The sequence below is a fragment of the Castor canadensis genome, chromosome 8 (assembly GCF_047511655.1).
Source record: "Castor canadensis chromosome 8, mCasCan1.hap1v2, whole genome shotgun sequence".
Taxonomy (NCBI): domain Eukaryota; kingdom Metazoa; phylum Chordata; class Mammalia; order Rodentia; family Castoridae; genus Castor; species Castor canadensis.
In genome coordinates, this window is record NC_133393.1 from 106,487,525 (window position 1) to 106,504,666 (window position 17,142).

At 40.7% G+C, this 17,142-nt stretch overlaps 1 protein-coding gene across 1 annotated transcript in view; it reads left to right on the plus strand.

Annotated features, from left to right (window-relative positions):
* Nucleotides 1–2,002: 2,002 nt before the first annotated feature.
* Irak3 (interleukin 1 receptor associated kinase 3) overlaps nt 2,003–17,142 on the plus strand; it is a 53,410-nt gene continuing 38,270 nt past the window's right edge. Inside the window, exon 1 of the mRNA XM_074083837.1 lies at nt 2,003–2,139. Within this exon, the coding sequence (XP_073939938.1) occupies nt 2,007–2,139 (133 nt within the window). The 5' untranslated portion in view covers nt 2,003–2,006. The remainder of the gene's footprint in view (nt 2,140–17,142) is intronic.

Sequence of the window (17,142 nt, forward strand, 5' to 3'; positions counted from 1 at the left end):
CACACTTAGCCATAGCAGTGTCCTGGTTCATCTGCATATTTGAGTTTGCCTCCCTGTTCTAGAAATTCAAAATCTACCAAATGTAGTACTGAGGCAGGCCAGGACATAGAAAAAAACTGGAACTCTTACAATATATAAACTTAACGTTGTATTTCAGATTGAACATTTTCTCTCTCTCTCTCTGAGCCTTCTTCTCAACTGCAAATATGTACAGATTATTCACACCTTAGCCCTGGAACAGCCTGAACCACCACCCTAGCCCACAGACCACCCAAACCCCTTACCACTCACCACTCACTGATTATTGGTGACCAAAAACCTCTTGGATTTTTTTCCCCTCCCACAGGTTAGCCCAAGTTTTAAAAGCACCTGATAAAATAGGAATAGTTTTCTTTTTGCTTCCTGATTCCATCCCACCGGGGCCACCTGGCCAGGTGGAGCCACCATTGCTTTTTAGAGTGAATTTCTGGACCTCTAATACACTTTATTACCTACCTTACTACATCCCCACCTTTTGCCTGAATGCTTCCATGAGGGATACAAAGAATTTGGGAATTTTCTGATCAGGGACTACTCGAGACTATGCATATTCAGGTGGTCTCTGTAAGAGCTATAGAGCTATGACCTGGTACATATGGCTCACACCTTCTGTCTCAGTTTATCTCAGGTCAGAGGACAGCCCTGGCAAAAAGTCAGCTCAGATGTGGTGGTGCAGCCCTGATCTCAGCTATGCAAGTAAGTAGGACAATCACAGCAAAAAAAAAAAAAAAGTGAGAAAAATAGCTGAAAGAAAAAAATGTATATGTAAATGTGCAGTTTGATAATAAAACCTTAGTCATTTTAATGAAGGATTTTTGAAACTCTTGCCCAGACAGTATTGGTTTACCAATTTTCAGTTTTTATTGAGTATGATTCAGGTAGGGTTGCTAAATGCTAATGTATTATCACTGTTGATCTTTAGGGGGAGCTATTTCCCAAGACTAAGACCCGAAATGTTTCACACAGGTGCTGGTAGTTTTTCAGCTGATAGCCACTGTCCACTTTCCAGTCTTCAGGTTGAGATTTTTCTCACCACTTTCAAAGCATCTCTTCTTTTGTCGGTAGCATTTCTACCCTGTCCATGGTGGGGTATTACAGTGTCAGCAGAAGAAGAGTTCAAAACAGCAGTCAAGTTTACTTAAACTTCATGTGGAAAGCAATAGGAAGATTCTGTGAAACATTTTGAGGAAGGAAAAAGTGGTCAAAGTGTCATCCGGGACGCCCAAGAAAAACAGAATGTAGTAAAACCAATTAGCAGTATAGAGGAGAGGCTGCCTTCTGAGGAAAGAAAATACAACTTTATTGTGATTTAGTCTCCTTTGTTATTCTTTTGTTGACCTCTAAATCCATCTTTTCCAGCAGTGACTCCATGTCTAAACGTTATGTTTAAATTCTGTAAGAGTCGAGAGGAAAATGTACCAAGTGGTGTCTTCAATTGACTAGGGTCATGATCGATTATCTTCTTCTTCCACTTTTTCTGGATTTTCTGTGCTCCTCAGTGAACCCGGGTCTCTTTCCTGAAAGAGTAAAATAAACTTTTAAAAGACGTCATGCAGACCTTCTACTGAACCAGGGCAGGCACAGGCCATGGCTGGCCCTCCATGAGTTCTGCTGTCCTGGTCTTTCTCCATCTCTCCGTGTTTAGCTAGCCTTCAGTCACCTCTCAAGCACAGAGGAATGAAAGAACAGTTCGAAACAGGAAGCCAAGGAGGAAGGGAGAGCCGGGGATAGGGGGCCCCGAGCCAGGCCAGAGGTCCCGCGGGCCATGGCTGGGGCGCGGCGCCGAGCGTCACGAGGGGCCCGCCCCCTCCAGGGCCGGGGCGCGGCGTGTTCTGAGGTCTGGGCCGCGGTGGTGGAAGCAGGATTTCCGCGGTTGTGTAACGGCATTTCGGGCGGGTGGAGAGGCCTGGGCCCCGCATCCCTCCCGCGCCTCTCCGGCCCGCGCGCCGGGAAGTCCAGAGCGCAGCATGGCCGGGAGCTGCGGGCCCCGGGGCGCGCTGTCGGCGCACACGCTCCTGTTCGACCTGCCGCCCGCGCTGCTGGGCGAGCTGTGCTGCGTCCTGGACAGCTGCGACGGCGCAATGGGCTGGCGCGGCCTAGGTGAGTGCGGCGTCCCCCACCCCCCGGGAACCTGCCCCACCCGCTCCCCTTCCCTGTTGGAGAAACTTGGGGTGCTCGGGCAAGTCAGACACGCGCTCAAAAGCATCCTGTGTTGACAGACGACTCCTGCTGTCAACATTCAAATAAGAACGCATAAAAGATGTCTACTTGTTATTGCAAAATCGTCCCGAAATATAATTTTCATATTAAAACGTACTTAGAACTTTAAGATGTTTATCCTGTGGCGTTTTTACACCCTCCCCCAGCCCCCAACTTAATTACTTACAAGGGAACTGCTAAAGTAAATTATTGTTGGTAATGAACGTGGCTCTTGGTGTTCTTAATTAAATACATTCTGCTTATTTTCCAAACTAGTGGAATGCGTTTATTCTAAAGAATGGCTTTTCATTTTGATTGAGAAAATTGCCTTCAAAACCCATTTTATGCAGACTTTGGCAAGCTGAGTAACTGCCTGTTGGAAGTGTTGAGTGTAATCATCAGAATTAATTTGGACAAAGGTCTTTGCTCTACTAAGTATAGGTGTTTTGGGTTAGATTTGAAACTCCAAGCTGTCACATTTAATTCAGTTGGAAATAACCAAGAGTATGTCAAAATGGCTTTGATGGTCTGAAGTAGTGGTTTTTCTTACCCAAATAGCAAACTTATGAGGGGAAATTTTTCTTTGTTGTTGATAAACAATGTGCCCACACTTTCTGGAACCACAGCATTGATTTATAGAAACATGGCTTATATATCTTAAGTACTATAAAATTATGGTCCTTCAGTAAAAATTTCAGAAAAAGGTACTTGACTCTGATTTCTGGGAAACAGAGATTTCCAGTATGCAGTTGAGAGATGATGGCGATGTTTGCACAGGCAGATTTTCTAGAGTTACTGAATTTGTAAAAGAAAAATGTTTTTAGTCCAATGGACAGGTACTGAATGGGGCCAGATAGGATCAGAAATGAATCAAGCAGGTTGACGGAGACCATGAAAATGGAAGAACTTTTGTGCCATCTAAAAGGAACAGACAGCACTTAGTCTTGATCATTGTTGCTTTTCTGGAAGTCAAGTCCAGTTTGCTGGATTCCTTTTCTGTCCTTCCTCTCTCTCCATAGTATTGAAATCTAAATATTCGCGTTTTATGTGTCTTATGTAACCTCACCTGCCACCCTATGAGTCAGGTTTGCAATCATCACCAGTGTTGAGCAGGTAAGGACACTGAGATACAAACTGGTTAAGTAACTTGCCCATGTTCCCACAGCTGGAAGTGGTAGAGCCAGGGTTTGAACCATGGCAGTCTAGATCCAAGGCTTGTGCCCTGAAGCACAAGCCACTCTTCAACTTCCCCTTACCACTGTGCTCTTCTGCTGCATCTCACAGGCTTCTTAAAGTAATGTTCTGGCTTGGAAAACAATTCAGTAAGCCATTTAAGCATGCAACTCATTTTCCTCATTGTGGAAATGAATGTATAAGAACAAGCAAAGGCTAACTATTCAGAGAAAAAGAGTCAGCCACCATTACCTACATTTGACAGACTCAAAAGGCAGTAGGAGGCTTTAGAGTGGAAAAAAGAGAAGGCTTTGGGTTATGTCTGCTGGTCGTTGGCATGAGGAAACTGCAGGCAGGTTATCTAGAAGTGAGACATCCCATGTGGTTGGATGTTTAGGGGTATTTTTTTTTGGCTTTCTTTGGTTGGTCCTAAGTTGAAAGTAGGAGCAAAAATTAAGAAAGATATCAGTTACTAATCTAGCTCTGGTGGTTTGGGCCAGTTGTTATAGGATTATTGTTTGGCATTCTGGACCCATGCTATAGATTAGTTTGGGACTGGTGACTGGAATAGCATGTTGATATCTTGGCTTGAATTGATGCATGTGTGGGCCAGAATTCTATTTGTATATGTGGTATGGCTATTGTCCCTTTGTGTATTGATTCTCTCATGGGGGAAGGATCTAAAAATGTATATTTCTTGATGCTTCTGCTGTAATTCACTGTGCAGGGAGTTGTGCCTCCTGACTACCTAGACCATATAACCAGAACTGACCAGCTGCCTCACAAATTGTTGGCTTACCACTAGGGAAGGCTGGCCCAGTTCGGGTATTTAGGACCACTGTCTGTTAAACATGACAAGTTACCCTGTTGGCACAAGGAGGGGTGGAAAAGGGAAAGGAATGCAGAAAGGGAAAACTTGACCTTTGAAGGGAGAGGGACAAGTGATGGAGGACGGGACCAAGAAGCTGTGCTAGGGGCTGGTGGCGTAGTTGAGTGCACGCTTAGTGTACTCAGGATAGGTGAGAACCTGAAGGTACATAGCGCCCAAAATTTCAAAAATTTGAGAACAATTGCAAAAGTAACAGGTAAAACTGCCTCAAGTTGTTCATGAATCCTGCTGATGGTGAGTATCAGGCAGTGCTGCAAAAGGGAACTTAAGTAGGCAGATCTTATAGCAGTCTGTATGTAGGATAAGTGTGTATGGGGTAAGGTGGGCTTTTGAATTTACAAGTGCCCAGGTCCCACTCCTGGAGCAGTTAATTCAGCAAGTGTGGGTCAAGGGTTTGTCATCTTTTGTTTCCTGCCAAGCCTTGTGAGTGTGAATCTGATGTACACTCTGATTTGAGAATCATCACTTAGGCCAAATTCTCTTGTTCAATAGCATCTTAATGTAATGATTATCTTACTACATTCTCTCATTACTTTGCTTGACTCTTTTTATCTTTAGAGAATTCAAAAGACTGAATGAAGTTATCTTGCTTGTTATTATACCATCACGTATGTGTGATTGTTTGTAGTCTCCCCTGCTGAACATTCTGTTCACTTCCTGAGGTTGTGAATCATAGCTACCTTTTTCCTGCGTGAACCCATTTTCAGTACCTGGGACATAATGGGTGCTTTATAAATATGAGCAAATGACTCATTTATGACAGAAAGGACTCTGAGATATGTTTTTGTACTCAAGGAGCTGAAGTTTTTCCTTAGGGTTCATTGGTCTTCATTGGAGAGACTAGTTGTTCCAGTCTTCATTCTTTCTTTCATATCCTACATATTACTCTTTAAATCAGTTTTGTCAATTTTTGTTATGAAAAATAGCACAATTCTAACATAGTATCTGGTTGATGTTGATGACTATTTACTTTGCAGACATGAGAATGGATATATAGAACCACTGGTGACCACTCATTTTATCATATTACCATCGAAGGTACTTAAATTCAACTGTTTGGAGTAGCAGTTCACACTATAAAACCTCCCAGCACTTGTAATACACTTAGAGAGTCTATTTTTACAGGTTCTGTGCAGCAGGTGTTATTCAATTTTCATTCTTTTAAAGATGGAAGTTACATAAATTATTATTATTTTAAAATAAATTAAGTGTAAAATCATATTAAATGTACATTTGAATGTTTAAGAAAGATTTAAAATAATTGTAATGATGATGACAGTAGCTGCCAACTGTGGAATACTTCCTGTTTGCCAGACCTATGCTAAGCGTTTTATGTGGATTATCTCATTTACTTATCGTGAAATTTCTATAAGGTAGGTACTCATCTTATAGGTAGGGAAACTGATTTTCAGAGAATTTAAGTAACTTGCCTTATGTTACACTCTTCTAAGTGACAGACTAGGATTTTAACCAGATTGCTGGACTTTAGAGACTGAATTCCTTTTTTTCTTTTAAGTTCTTACAGAAAAGTTTAGAAGATGATACAAAGAGTCCTTGGGTATATTCTCTTTTCCATATATTCTGTACCCTATTACTAACATCATACAATAGTATAGTATATTTGTTATAATATTGACATGTTATTAACTAAAATCCATAGTTTTTTCATACTTCCTTTATTTCTCCTTAACATCCTTTCTGTGTTCTAAGAGTCCATCCAGTTTTCCACAGTGTTTAGTTGTCATGCACCCTTTACCTCCTCTTGACTGTTATGGTTTCTCAGATTTTTCTTCGTGTGTGGCATTGGCAGCTTAGAAGAGTTCCTCAACTGGGATTTCTCTGTTTTTCTCATTTATAATACTGAGATTATGGATTTTGGGGAAGAAGACCATTGAGGTAAAGTACCATTTTCATCACAGAATATTCAAGAGGATATACTGTTCATGTGAGTTATCACTCTTGATGTTAACCATGACTGATGTAGTATCTGTCAAGTATCTACATTGTACAATTACTCTTTATTCTCCTTTTCCAGATTGTATTCTTTGGAAGGAAATCACTATGGGTAACCCCCACTTAAGGAGTAGAAAGATATGCTTCTATTTGGAGGTGGAGTAGAGTTTTTTTTTTTTTTAACCACTGTGTTATTTCTATCATCTTACAATGCTGTCACTTCTACTCTAAGCTACCATCCCATTTCTCTGTTCTCCTTTATGGTAAAATTCCTAAAAAGGGCTATTTATAGTCCAGTTCCTTTATTCCTTCTTGAACCTTCTCCAACCAGGGTTTCATCCTCTGCTCCCTTTGAAATTCTTCCTTAGCCTGGCTAAATGCAATGGTCAATTCACAGACTTCATGTTATTTGACACAAGTGACCACATTGTCTTCTTTGAAGCACTTCCTCTATTTCTAGAATGTTATTTTTTGTCCTTATTTTTTCCTCTTCTTACACATTCCTTTTTGTCTCAAAGAGTGCCCATAGGCATAGTCCATGAAGTTTTTCTCTTATGTTTGTCTGCTATACCAATTATCTTGTAAATTCCATTTATGTTCAATAACTCCTAAATATCTAGCTTGGATCTCTGTCTTGACTGTCACCACCATCCATCTATTTGTCTACTTGATGGACATCTCTAATTTAACATTCCAGGAATGAGTTTTCTAATCTCAGTTAATGGTAACCCCATCTTTCATTTATTTAGACCAAAATATCAGCATTTTCTAACTTCTCAGTTTCTTTCACAAACCACATCCTGTCTCTCAGCAATTGTTGCTGTTGATGCTGCCTTTAGCATCTATCTAATATCTAACCACTTCTTACCACGGCCACCACAGCCATCCTCATCAAACCACCATCAGATCTCACCTGGATTAATTTAACAGTCTGCTAACTGGGATCCCTGCTACTGCCCTTCTTTACTCAAATCTCTTTTCAATGTAGCAGTCACTGAGTTACCTGTTAAACATGTAAAGTGTATTATGTTATTACTCTATTCAGAATCCTCTGGTAGTCTCCCATCTCACGAAAGTAAACACCACAGTCCTACAGAGCTTTTTTTCACTTCCCTCTCTCTCTTATTTGCTTGACTCCAACCACATTAGCCAACTTGTGCCTTGAACATACAAGGACAGATTTTCCTGCGGATAGCCTTGAGGGTTGTTATCTTCATGTTTTTGCTGAACTGTTGCCTACCCTGACTGTTCTTTTAAAATGGACAACTCTTCCTTTGGGCTCCTTTCTTCTGCTTAATTTTTGTTGTATTTCCATCACCTCTCACATCCTTCATGTTTGATGTTTATTGTCCATTCAGAAAAAGCTTCAAGTGATGGTTAATCTTGTCAACCTGACTAGATTAAGAAGTGCCTAAGAAATTAGTGAGACACCCCTCTGGTTGTGTCTGTGAGTACTTCTCCAGGGAGACCTGCCCTGAATGTGGATGGTACCATCCCATAGGCTGGGGCTGAATGGAATATAAGGGGAAAAAGGAGAAAAGACTTTAGCACAGGCATTCTTTCTCTGCTTCCTGGCTGCCATGAAGTGAGTTGTTCTGGTCCACCATACCATCCCTGCCATGATAGGCTGAAACCTTTGAAACCATGAGCCAAAATAAATCTTTCTTCCCTCGAATTGTTTGGTTCAGGTATTTTGACATGTCAAGGCAATCTAACATACTTTATGAGGGCAAGTTTTTGTTTTTGTTTTTGTTTTTATTTCATCTTATTTCATAAGATGAAAGCATCTGAACTTACACCTAGCACAGAGCAAGCATTCAGTAAATATCATGCTTTGAATGAAGTAATGAATAAACAGATACCTGTTAAACAGAATCTTCAAAGCAGTATACTAGTTATGACATCATAGTCCCTGCTTGTGAGGATTTTCCAAATTAGAGTAGAGAACAGATCTATAAAAATAATATAAAGAAATCCATCAAAGGAAGACTGTATGGAAAAATACTATTGGTTATCACTTGGGTATGAAATTACATAGCTTCTGAGCTGTAGATAAGTATTGATGCTGAGAGTGACCTATTCTTACGTTCTCTTCCTCAGATAGTTACATTAGATCCTTACCTAGTTCTAGGATTGAGAAAACAGGACGGATGGAGGGACATCTGAGAAATCATACATAGTTACCTATTGCCACCCCATTATGGAATATGAATCCTACTCAGGAATGGGGTAAGAGGCACTAAGAGCTTAAATATGGCTATGTATTATTTCTTATAAAATTTATTCACTAGTGGATATTAATGCTTATAGTGTTCTGAGGTATAGAGCTACCTTACACTTTTGAGTTTTGTTTTACTTTTTAGAATTAAAAACATCTTTAATCTTAAAGGTTTTTTTCAAAATTGACTAATTTCTTTGTGTGCTTTATAGAAAGAAGAGAGACATCTTTTCTTTCCCCATTATGTTATCTAAAAACAAACTTTGCAAGAACACTACCTTAATTTCCTAGGGGTTTTGGCATGTGGTTACATGCAAATACAAAGATTCCAAATAGGGGTGTGTTGCGTTATTCTAAAAAACCCCTTCAGAGAAAGATTTGCATATGGGGACATGATTTCTGTAACTGAATTCCCCAGTGGTTAGCACTACCTAGACAGGCCTGCACTCTCAAAACAGTCTCCGAGAACCTTTGAGCATCTAGCAATACTGATTAAACAATCATTACCTTCAGATAAACTGATTTCTCAACTTCCCAGGTCACTTTGTTCATATTATGCCAGGTTGCTTATCAACAAAAGATTTGCCTTTCAAAAAATGGTTTTAAACAATGTTTAACTGCAGCTTATTTTTCTTAATTTACCTTTTCAGTTTAGAATACTCTTAACTTTAACAACACAATTAGTCATTGGGAAATTTCCTCTTTATTTTTATTCATTTGTACTGTGCATAAGCAAAGCCCTGTATTCTGGAAGAGAACAAGTTAGGAGGAATTGTAGAAAACTATGAATATTGAATGTAATTACCATATTGAGAATTTGCATTACTGTTGCATCAAATTAGAATTGTTTTACAGAATTTGATCTAAATGAATTATATATTTTATGAATGCTAATAATACTCTTTAATGGTGTTTCTATTCAGAATGCATCATCCTTAGGGAAAAGCTATTAAGGTTGCACCATAAATCACCAGTTAGAGAAAGAGAAAATGTATTTCTGGAAGCAATCCATGTGTGTAGGCAGTATCCATTTTAACTGAGTCCTGACCAGTATCTCATCGTGAACGTCTACTGTTAGAAAAATGCCTCTTTTCCTAATCTAGCTTTCCTTAGGTTCTAATGCAGACCCACTCCTTTGGCCCAGTCAGTGTTAGGGAACTGACAACTCCCAGTTCATTTGGCATGTGTGCATGCATGGTTCACCAGTGTGAAAGGTGCCTAGGGGAGAGTGTCTTATATTAGCAGTTTCCCAGCCATGTCACAAGATGGGAGAACACAGGGTCAGGGCCTATGCACTTTTAAAAGGGAAATTGAGAAATTAAAAAAGAAAAAGAAAAATGGCAAATGGAGTCATGTGAGAAAGCTGACATCACCTGGGATTTGCAGAGTTAACCCTGGATGTCCGTAATAGCTATAAATTGATACTGTCCTACTGTGAGACTTGTCTGAGCAATAAGGTATTTAAACCTTTTTATGTATAAATACTATATATGAAACTCCTGCAACTATTACCACCAGATGGATCCTCCACAAAAGAGAAGCTGTCAACTTTATATCACTTTCCAGAAATCTGAGATTGGTCCCATTGTTTTCAGAATGAAGTGTCAGTTCTTGTACTGACACGCAGGGCCTCTGTCATTCAGCAAGCATGTATTGAACATCTGTGTGCTAAGCGTTTTTCTGGAGATACAAAGGTAACACAGAGACATTAAGGGTCTTGTTCTCTTGAACACTAACCTCTGCTCTAGGCATACTGCTCTCCTCTTTACTCCTTTATGCTTCCTGTACTGTTTCTGAAACAGTTCTCCATCCAACAGACCTTTCTTTTAGCCAAGTTAAGCCTTACCTAATCCACCCTGTTGTGAGGCCAGTTGAAGTTTGGTCACCCTCCTGGTTCTCACCCTGTGAAATCATGTGCATGTATTTTATCCCAAAGATTCAAAATATAGAGAAAACTGCTTCATTTATTTAATAAAAAGACAGATGCCTGTTGTGTGTTATGCAAATAGTCCTTATTATTAACTCATTATAATTAATTCATATGGCACAGTATGCCTAATATTTTGTAAATATTAGCCAGTTAATTTTCTAAAAGAGGTAGAACCTAAGCTTCCCCTTTTCTAAAAGTGAATGTCCCTTTGATATTTAGTTTTCTTTTATTAGAATGTTAATATTTAGAGTAGTGTTTTAAAGATTGGAAGATTTTTTTTTTTCATGCTCTGGGGATCAAATCTAGGACTTTTGGAATGCTAGGCAAACAGTATCACTGAGCTACACCCCCAGCATCTAAAGACTGCTATAATTATCAGGCCAAGGAGGAGCAAGCAAATCTAGTATATATTTAGGTGGGATGGCTTCAATGAACATTTACTAATGAGCAGTATTGAGATTGGTCAGTGAGGTCAACACTTGCCTGGTGTTGTGCTATAGGTTGATCGAAGAGCTACCACTAAACTATGTGATGTGTGTGTGTGTGTGTGTGTGTGATGGGATTGAACCCAGAGCCTCAAGCTTGCTAGTCATGCTCTGTTTTGACTGGAAACTTTTCTTAGAAGGCAGAATAGTCTATTGGGCTCAGAGTTACTTGTTTATCTTATTTTCCAAAAAAAACCTTTCCAGGATAGCATACCCTGTTCAATGCTTCTTTAAGACTCACAAGAAGAACCCTCCTGAGCCTGGGACGAGGTGGACCACTCATGGCCGTTCCCTCATTCAGCAAGAGATGCTAGAAGCCTATAAATGATAGATTTTGCAGAGGGCATGCAGACCAGGGCCTGACAAAAATGACAGGGAGCTTTTTAGTATCTCCCAGCTGGAGAATGTGTTTGCTACCTCAGTCACTACATGAAGAGGAAAACATTTGTGGCCCTGTACAGGCAAAACAAGGGAGAGCAGTCTTGTTTGGGCCATTGGAGGCTGCCCTTGTCTCTGTGTTAGGTTGTAGACTGAGGTGATTTTCGAAGTATTGTCAACTTGGAATAGTGAGAGATGTGAGGCAGTGTGACACCAAAGGCAGCATCTGAGGATCTGGATTGAGGTGCTGCTTCCTGTGTGACATTCTCTGAACTTCTTTCAACATCTGAAAAATGAGTTTATGTTTACATCACTTCCAAAGGGGTGTGGGGTTCAGGAGATTGCTCTGAAATCTGTTCCCATGTGTATTTGTGTGATAGGTGGGGTAAGTTTGCCCCTTATTTGAATAATTCATGTTTATTTTGAGACAGGGTTTCACTATGTAGCCCAGCGGGCCTCAAACTGTGATTCCTCAGCCTCAGAGTGCTGGGATTTTAGAGGGATACCACACACCCAGCTGGAATTCTTTTTTTTTTTTTTTTTTGGTGGGACTGGGTTTTGAACTCAGAGCAGGCACTCTATCACTTGAGCCACACCTCTAGTTCATTTTGCTCTGCTTATTTTGGAGATGGGGTTCCACTAACTGTTTGGTTAAGCTGGCCTCAAACTGTGATGCTCCAGATCTCAGCCTCCCAAGTAGCTAGGATTACAGGCATGAGCCACAACCTGGTTTTAGCTTGAATTCTTTTTCTTTCTTTTCTTTTCTTCTCTTCTCTTTTCTTTTCTTTCCTTTCCTTTCATGGTGGTACTAGGGTTTGAATTCAGGGCTTCACGCTTGCCAGGTAAAACACTCTACCTCTTGAGCCACTCTGCCAGCCCTGTTTTGTGTTGGGTATTTTTGAGTTAAGGTCTCTCAAACTATTTGCCTGAGCTGGATTTGAACCTCAGTCCTCCTGATTGCTACCTCCTGAGTTGCTAGGATTACAGGTGTGAGTCACTGGTGCCCAGCCAGCTTGAATTCTTGAATTCTTTTTATTTGATAATACTGGGGTTTGAACTCAGGGCCTCACATTTTTGAGGCAGGCACTCTACCACTTGAGCCACTCTGCCAGCCCCAGCTTGAATTCTTTAGTGCAGCCTTACTAGTGTTGAAAAGGGTTTGTCCTTTAATTGTCAACACAAAGGCAGCATCATCTTAGTTCTGTGACATACACTTTTTTTGGATTCATTTTTGAAATAAGATTTTTCTTTAATGACAAGTTTCATACTTGATATGAAGTGAAATTTTTCTTTCTCTTCCAACTTGAAAGGCAAAATTTTTTCTTTTGGTAGTAGCATTTCTGAGATGCAAGTTTTCTATCTCTAAATCCTTTGGCCGCTTTCTTCCTTGTCCATCTGAGTGGACAGGGAATGCTCTTTTTTTTTTTTTTTAATGGGACTGGGGTTTGAACTCAGGGCTTCATGCTTGCAAAGCAGGTACTCTACCACTTGACCCACACCTCCAGTCCGTTTTTTTGCTCTGGTTATTTTGAAGATGGGGTCTCCAAATAGTTGTATTTGCCTGGGCTGGCCTTGAATCTCAACCCTTCCAACCTCAGTTTCCCAAGTAGCTAGGATTATAATGAACAGAGGTTCACTCTCTGTTTTTAACAATAGGGGATGAAGCTCAGGAAGGCAGTTCTCTCCTATTCTGTGGGTAGAGATCATTTCTTTGTAAAACTGAGATGTGATGGCTTATTCTTAGGAAAAGTAGAGGAGGAGTAGCATAGGTTACTTGAAGGTTGAGACTTCTCAGGGCTTCCGGGTGAGCACTGACAGTCCTCCTGTGGTCCTTGCTGTTAGAATATCATGTCATGGCTTGGAGACCTTCTCATTCATAGTTGTCAACCTGGGTGCCCACTAGGATCCCCAAGGAGCTCTGCACAGAAAATGCTGGTCTCCAGGATACCATCCCTCAGATCTTCTGTTTATTTAAGGGGAAACTGTGGCATGCTATTTTTATTGTGTTTTGCTTTTCTATATATTTTTTTTAATTTAAAAAATGCTTGAACCTTCAGAACCTCAAAGAAGAACACAGGCAATAGCAAGCATCCATTCCTTCCCCATTGGCTTTGCCAACTGCTAGCATCTTGCCACACCATCTCCCTGCTCAGCATGCATCTCCCATATCAAGAACCAAGACCTTCTCCCCTAGCCACATCCTCAGTACCACTCGTCCTGTGTTCTGTTCTTCTGTACAACACAGATTCTGCACCACTTCCCCAACTGTCCTTAAAGCCATTTTTTAAATGGATCCAGGAAAGTTTCTTAATTTCCTTTGATTAAGCAATTATTAGGGGAGACTAGGACTCCCCCTAGTTGGAGCAGCCCCCCTCCATCAGTTCAGTGACATTGGATCCCATGTGGAGCCTAGGCCAGTTTTCTGGCACAAATGCCTCAGGACTGACCGTTTCCTCCAGGTGCATCAGGTCAGGGCCACAGGGTCCAGCTTCCCACTACTGCTGATGAGTAGAGATTTTCGATCACCTCCCTGGAAGGGAGATTCCAGTGTGCAGCCCAGTTTGCAATCCACTGGTTTAATTAAAGCCCCACACGTGTGCATTTTATTGTGGTGACATACACATAGCACAAAGTTCCCATTTTAACCACTTTTCAGTGCATGCCTTGCAACATGAGAAGTACCTTCACATTGCTGTGTGACCGTTGTCCTCATCCAGTTCTAGGACCTTTACATCTTCCCAACCTAAGACTTACTAAATAATAACCGCCCCCCTTTCCTCCATCCAAGCCTTGTGACCATTCTTTTACTCTCCCATGTCCATTAACTTGACCTCATGTAAGTGGACTCATATATTGTCAGTCTTTCTGTGTCTGGCTTATTTCACATAGCATGTCTTCAGGACTCGTCCATGTTGTAGCATGTGTCAATATTTCCTGCCTTTTAAAGGTTTAATTGTATTCCACTTATGGAGACCATGGACTGTTACAACATTTTGCTTCATCTCGTCAGCTGTTGATGGATACTTGGGTGTTTTTCACCTTTTGGCTGTTGTGAATAATACTGCTATGAGTAGGGTGTCCACATTCTTCAAATTCCTGATTTTACTTTTTTTTGGGTATATACCCAGAAGTGGCATTGCTGGATCTCATGGCAATTCTATGTCTAATTTTTTTGAAGACCCCCCCCCCATTTTTAGTGGAGTGAATTAAAGAACACTTAGAAGAACAAAGTATGTTTGAGTTCGAGAACGACTCCTGGCAAGCCGTGTGTGGATCCGTCTTTCCTTCAAGGGCAATGGGTATAAAATTTAGCTCTGCAGAACTTGCATCTTGGTGACCTCAGGTGAAATGCAGGACGAGGTTTAGAGTCTAGTTTTTAATTTACATTTTGCATAATATTTTCTGTTTTGCTTTTGCCCCTTCCTTCCTCCCACATTCCCTCCCTCCCTTCCTACTTCCCTCCTTCTCTTCCTACTTTCCTTCCTTCCTGAGTCTCACTTTATAGCCCAGGCTAAACTTGAACTCTTCATCCTCCTGCCTTAACCTCTTGAGCACTAGGATTACAGGTATGTACCACCATGCCTGGCCTGTTCATAACTTTCTAAAGAGTTTCTGTAGTTTTTGATTGGTAACTTAAATAGTACTAGTACATAGAGAACAAGTTGCCTTTGGTCTCTATAACTAGTGTAAGGTGAAGTCTCTGGGCGTATAGGATTTTAAAAAGAAAATATTGTTGTGGATTGTTAACCTGGGTCTTCCAAACGCTAACTGCATGACCTTGGTCTAGGTGATAAGTTTCCTGGTTCATGTTCTGCTGTAAAGTGGAGATAATTAGAATCAGAATAAATCAATGTATGGAAAGAGTTTGCTACAAAGAAGGCACTCACTTGGCATAAGCTATTAATAACAAGAATACAGTATTTCTCATTGATTTCAAAGGTATCTTGATAACTCCAATTATCCCCCAGAATGAGTGATTACTGTTTTACTGGACTTGGCCTTTGTACTTGGCAATCATGGAACTGGCAGCTTGTGGCTCCAGAACAATGGTTCTTGAGTGAGAGGGACCAGAACAGGAGAGGGTTCTGGAATAACCAGGAGCTTGAAAGTAAGGGGGAACTGTTCCCTGAAGGTGAGGTTTCGGGGTGCAGACTCAGTAGTCTGTTGGGGGCTTCAGGCTTCATTATGCCTTGGTTAAGGTAGAGTCAGGCCCAGGCAGCCTGCTGATTTGAACACTGCTCATTCTTCCACTCCCTGGTTGGCAGGGGGCTGGGAATTATAAGCTCAACAGTCTAACTCCATGTAACCAAGTTGTTGTCTCTTAATGGTTAGTTCAGAGCTTGTGCTAAGTACAATGTGTGGAGTTCCCAGGGAGGAAAAATGTTGGTTTTGCAGAAGAGCCTAGTAAGTTGTGAAACTCAGACATTCCTACTTCAGTGGAAACCCTGATCTTCTCCCTAGGTCTTGAGTGTGTCTGGTTCCCCTGTACAGCCTGAGGAGAGTGTGTTGGAGATGATAGGACTGTGAGAAGTGGCACTGTGTACACAGTTCTAAGAAAGGGGGTCTGGTTTCCATCCTTCTCAACAACTTAATCTCTAATGATGCTGATAATAACAAACACATCCAATGCTTATGGATGCCAGACGTTCTGAACCCTTTTTCATGAACTGTCAGTTTAATTCTCCTAAGAACCCTCCGAGGTTGTTAATAGTATTCCCATTTTACTGGTGGGAAAACCAAAGTAGAAACAAATTAAGTAACTTGACCAAGGTACAGCTGGTAAGTGGCAGAGTAAGGATTTGAGTGTGACACCAGACTTTGTGCTTACCATACCTATCGAATTCAAATTAAAAAGTGAGCTTTGGGTACTCAGTACTTTTGTCTTCTGGGTAAAACACTTAACTCAGGGCAGTCATTAAGTTGGGGAGAAGGAAGACTTCTAGACACCTAGATTATTGGCAGAGTGCTTGGTTAATTAGGAACAATGATGCACCTCTCCAAGGAGAAGCAGTGAGTTGGGGGGGTTGGCTGGTGCTTATGTTATATTCTGGTATGAGATGTAACTTGAAGTAATGAAAAATTCAAATGCAACTTTGCGTTTATTGGTCAGGATGGATTAAGTTATGCTGCAGTAACAAGCACCACTAAAATCCCAGTGGTTTAACATAGTAGGAGTTTGTTTTTTTGCTCATGGGAAGTGTACTCATAGTCTAATACAACATCCTCCATGCCGTAGGCCTGTATTCCAGGTTGCTTCAATATTGAGGTTCCTCTATGTCAACATGTGCTCCTACTATTGCCATGACAGGGATAGGAATCTGGTTAATTGTGCTCTGGTTCTTCAGTGTTTTGCTGGAAAAGACATATAAGCTGGTCTATCCTTATAAGACAAGGAAATGGAACTTTCTATAATGGAGTAGAGGATTGGAAATATTGGTGAAAATGGTAATATCTACCAAGTCAATTTTGGGCTCAAAGAATGGGAAGTGAGGACAATAGTTGTTTCATACTGTGATCCCTCTCAACTTTTAGGATTTATTGTGAATCTCAGCAGAAGCATGAAGTTGAAGTAAATTGGGTATTCCAGCAAAGCCTTATAGAACTAAAAATGTGGAGGCAGAGGATGCCATATTAAAGCAGAAAATGCCCACCTTTCTAATATCTTGATTTCAAACACTATAGCTGGTGCATAAACCCCCTAAGAATTTAACAACTTTTGGACTTTGAAACATATTTTAAATAGAAAAGGCACCAGCTGGCCTTTTAAAAGAATATCTGTCTTTAAAGAATATCACTGTTGTATATGAGAATCCTTTAATGAGGTTACCTTGATTATTGCTAAAGAGTTGATTCCATATTTGTGTAAGACAGAAGGAAA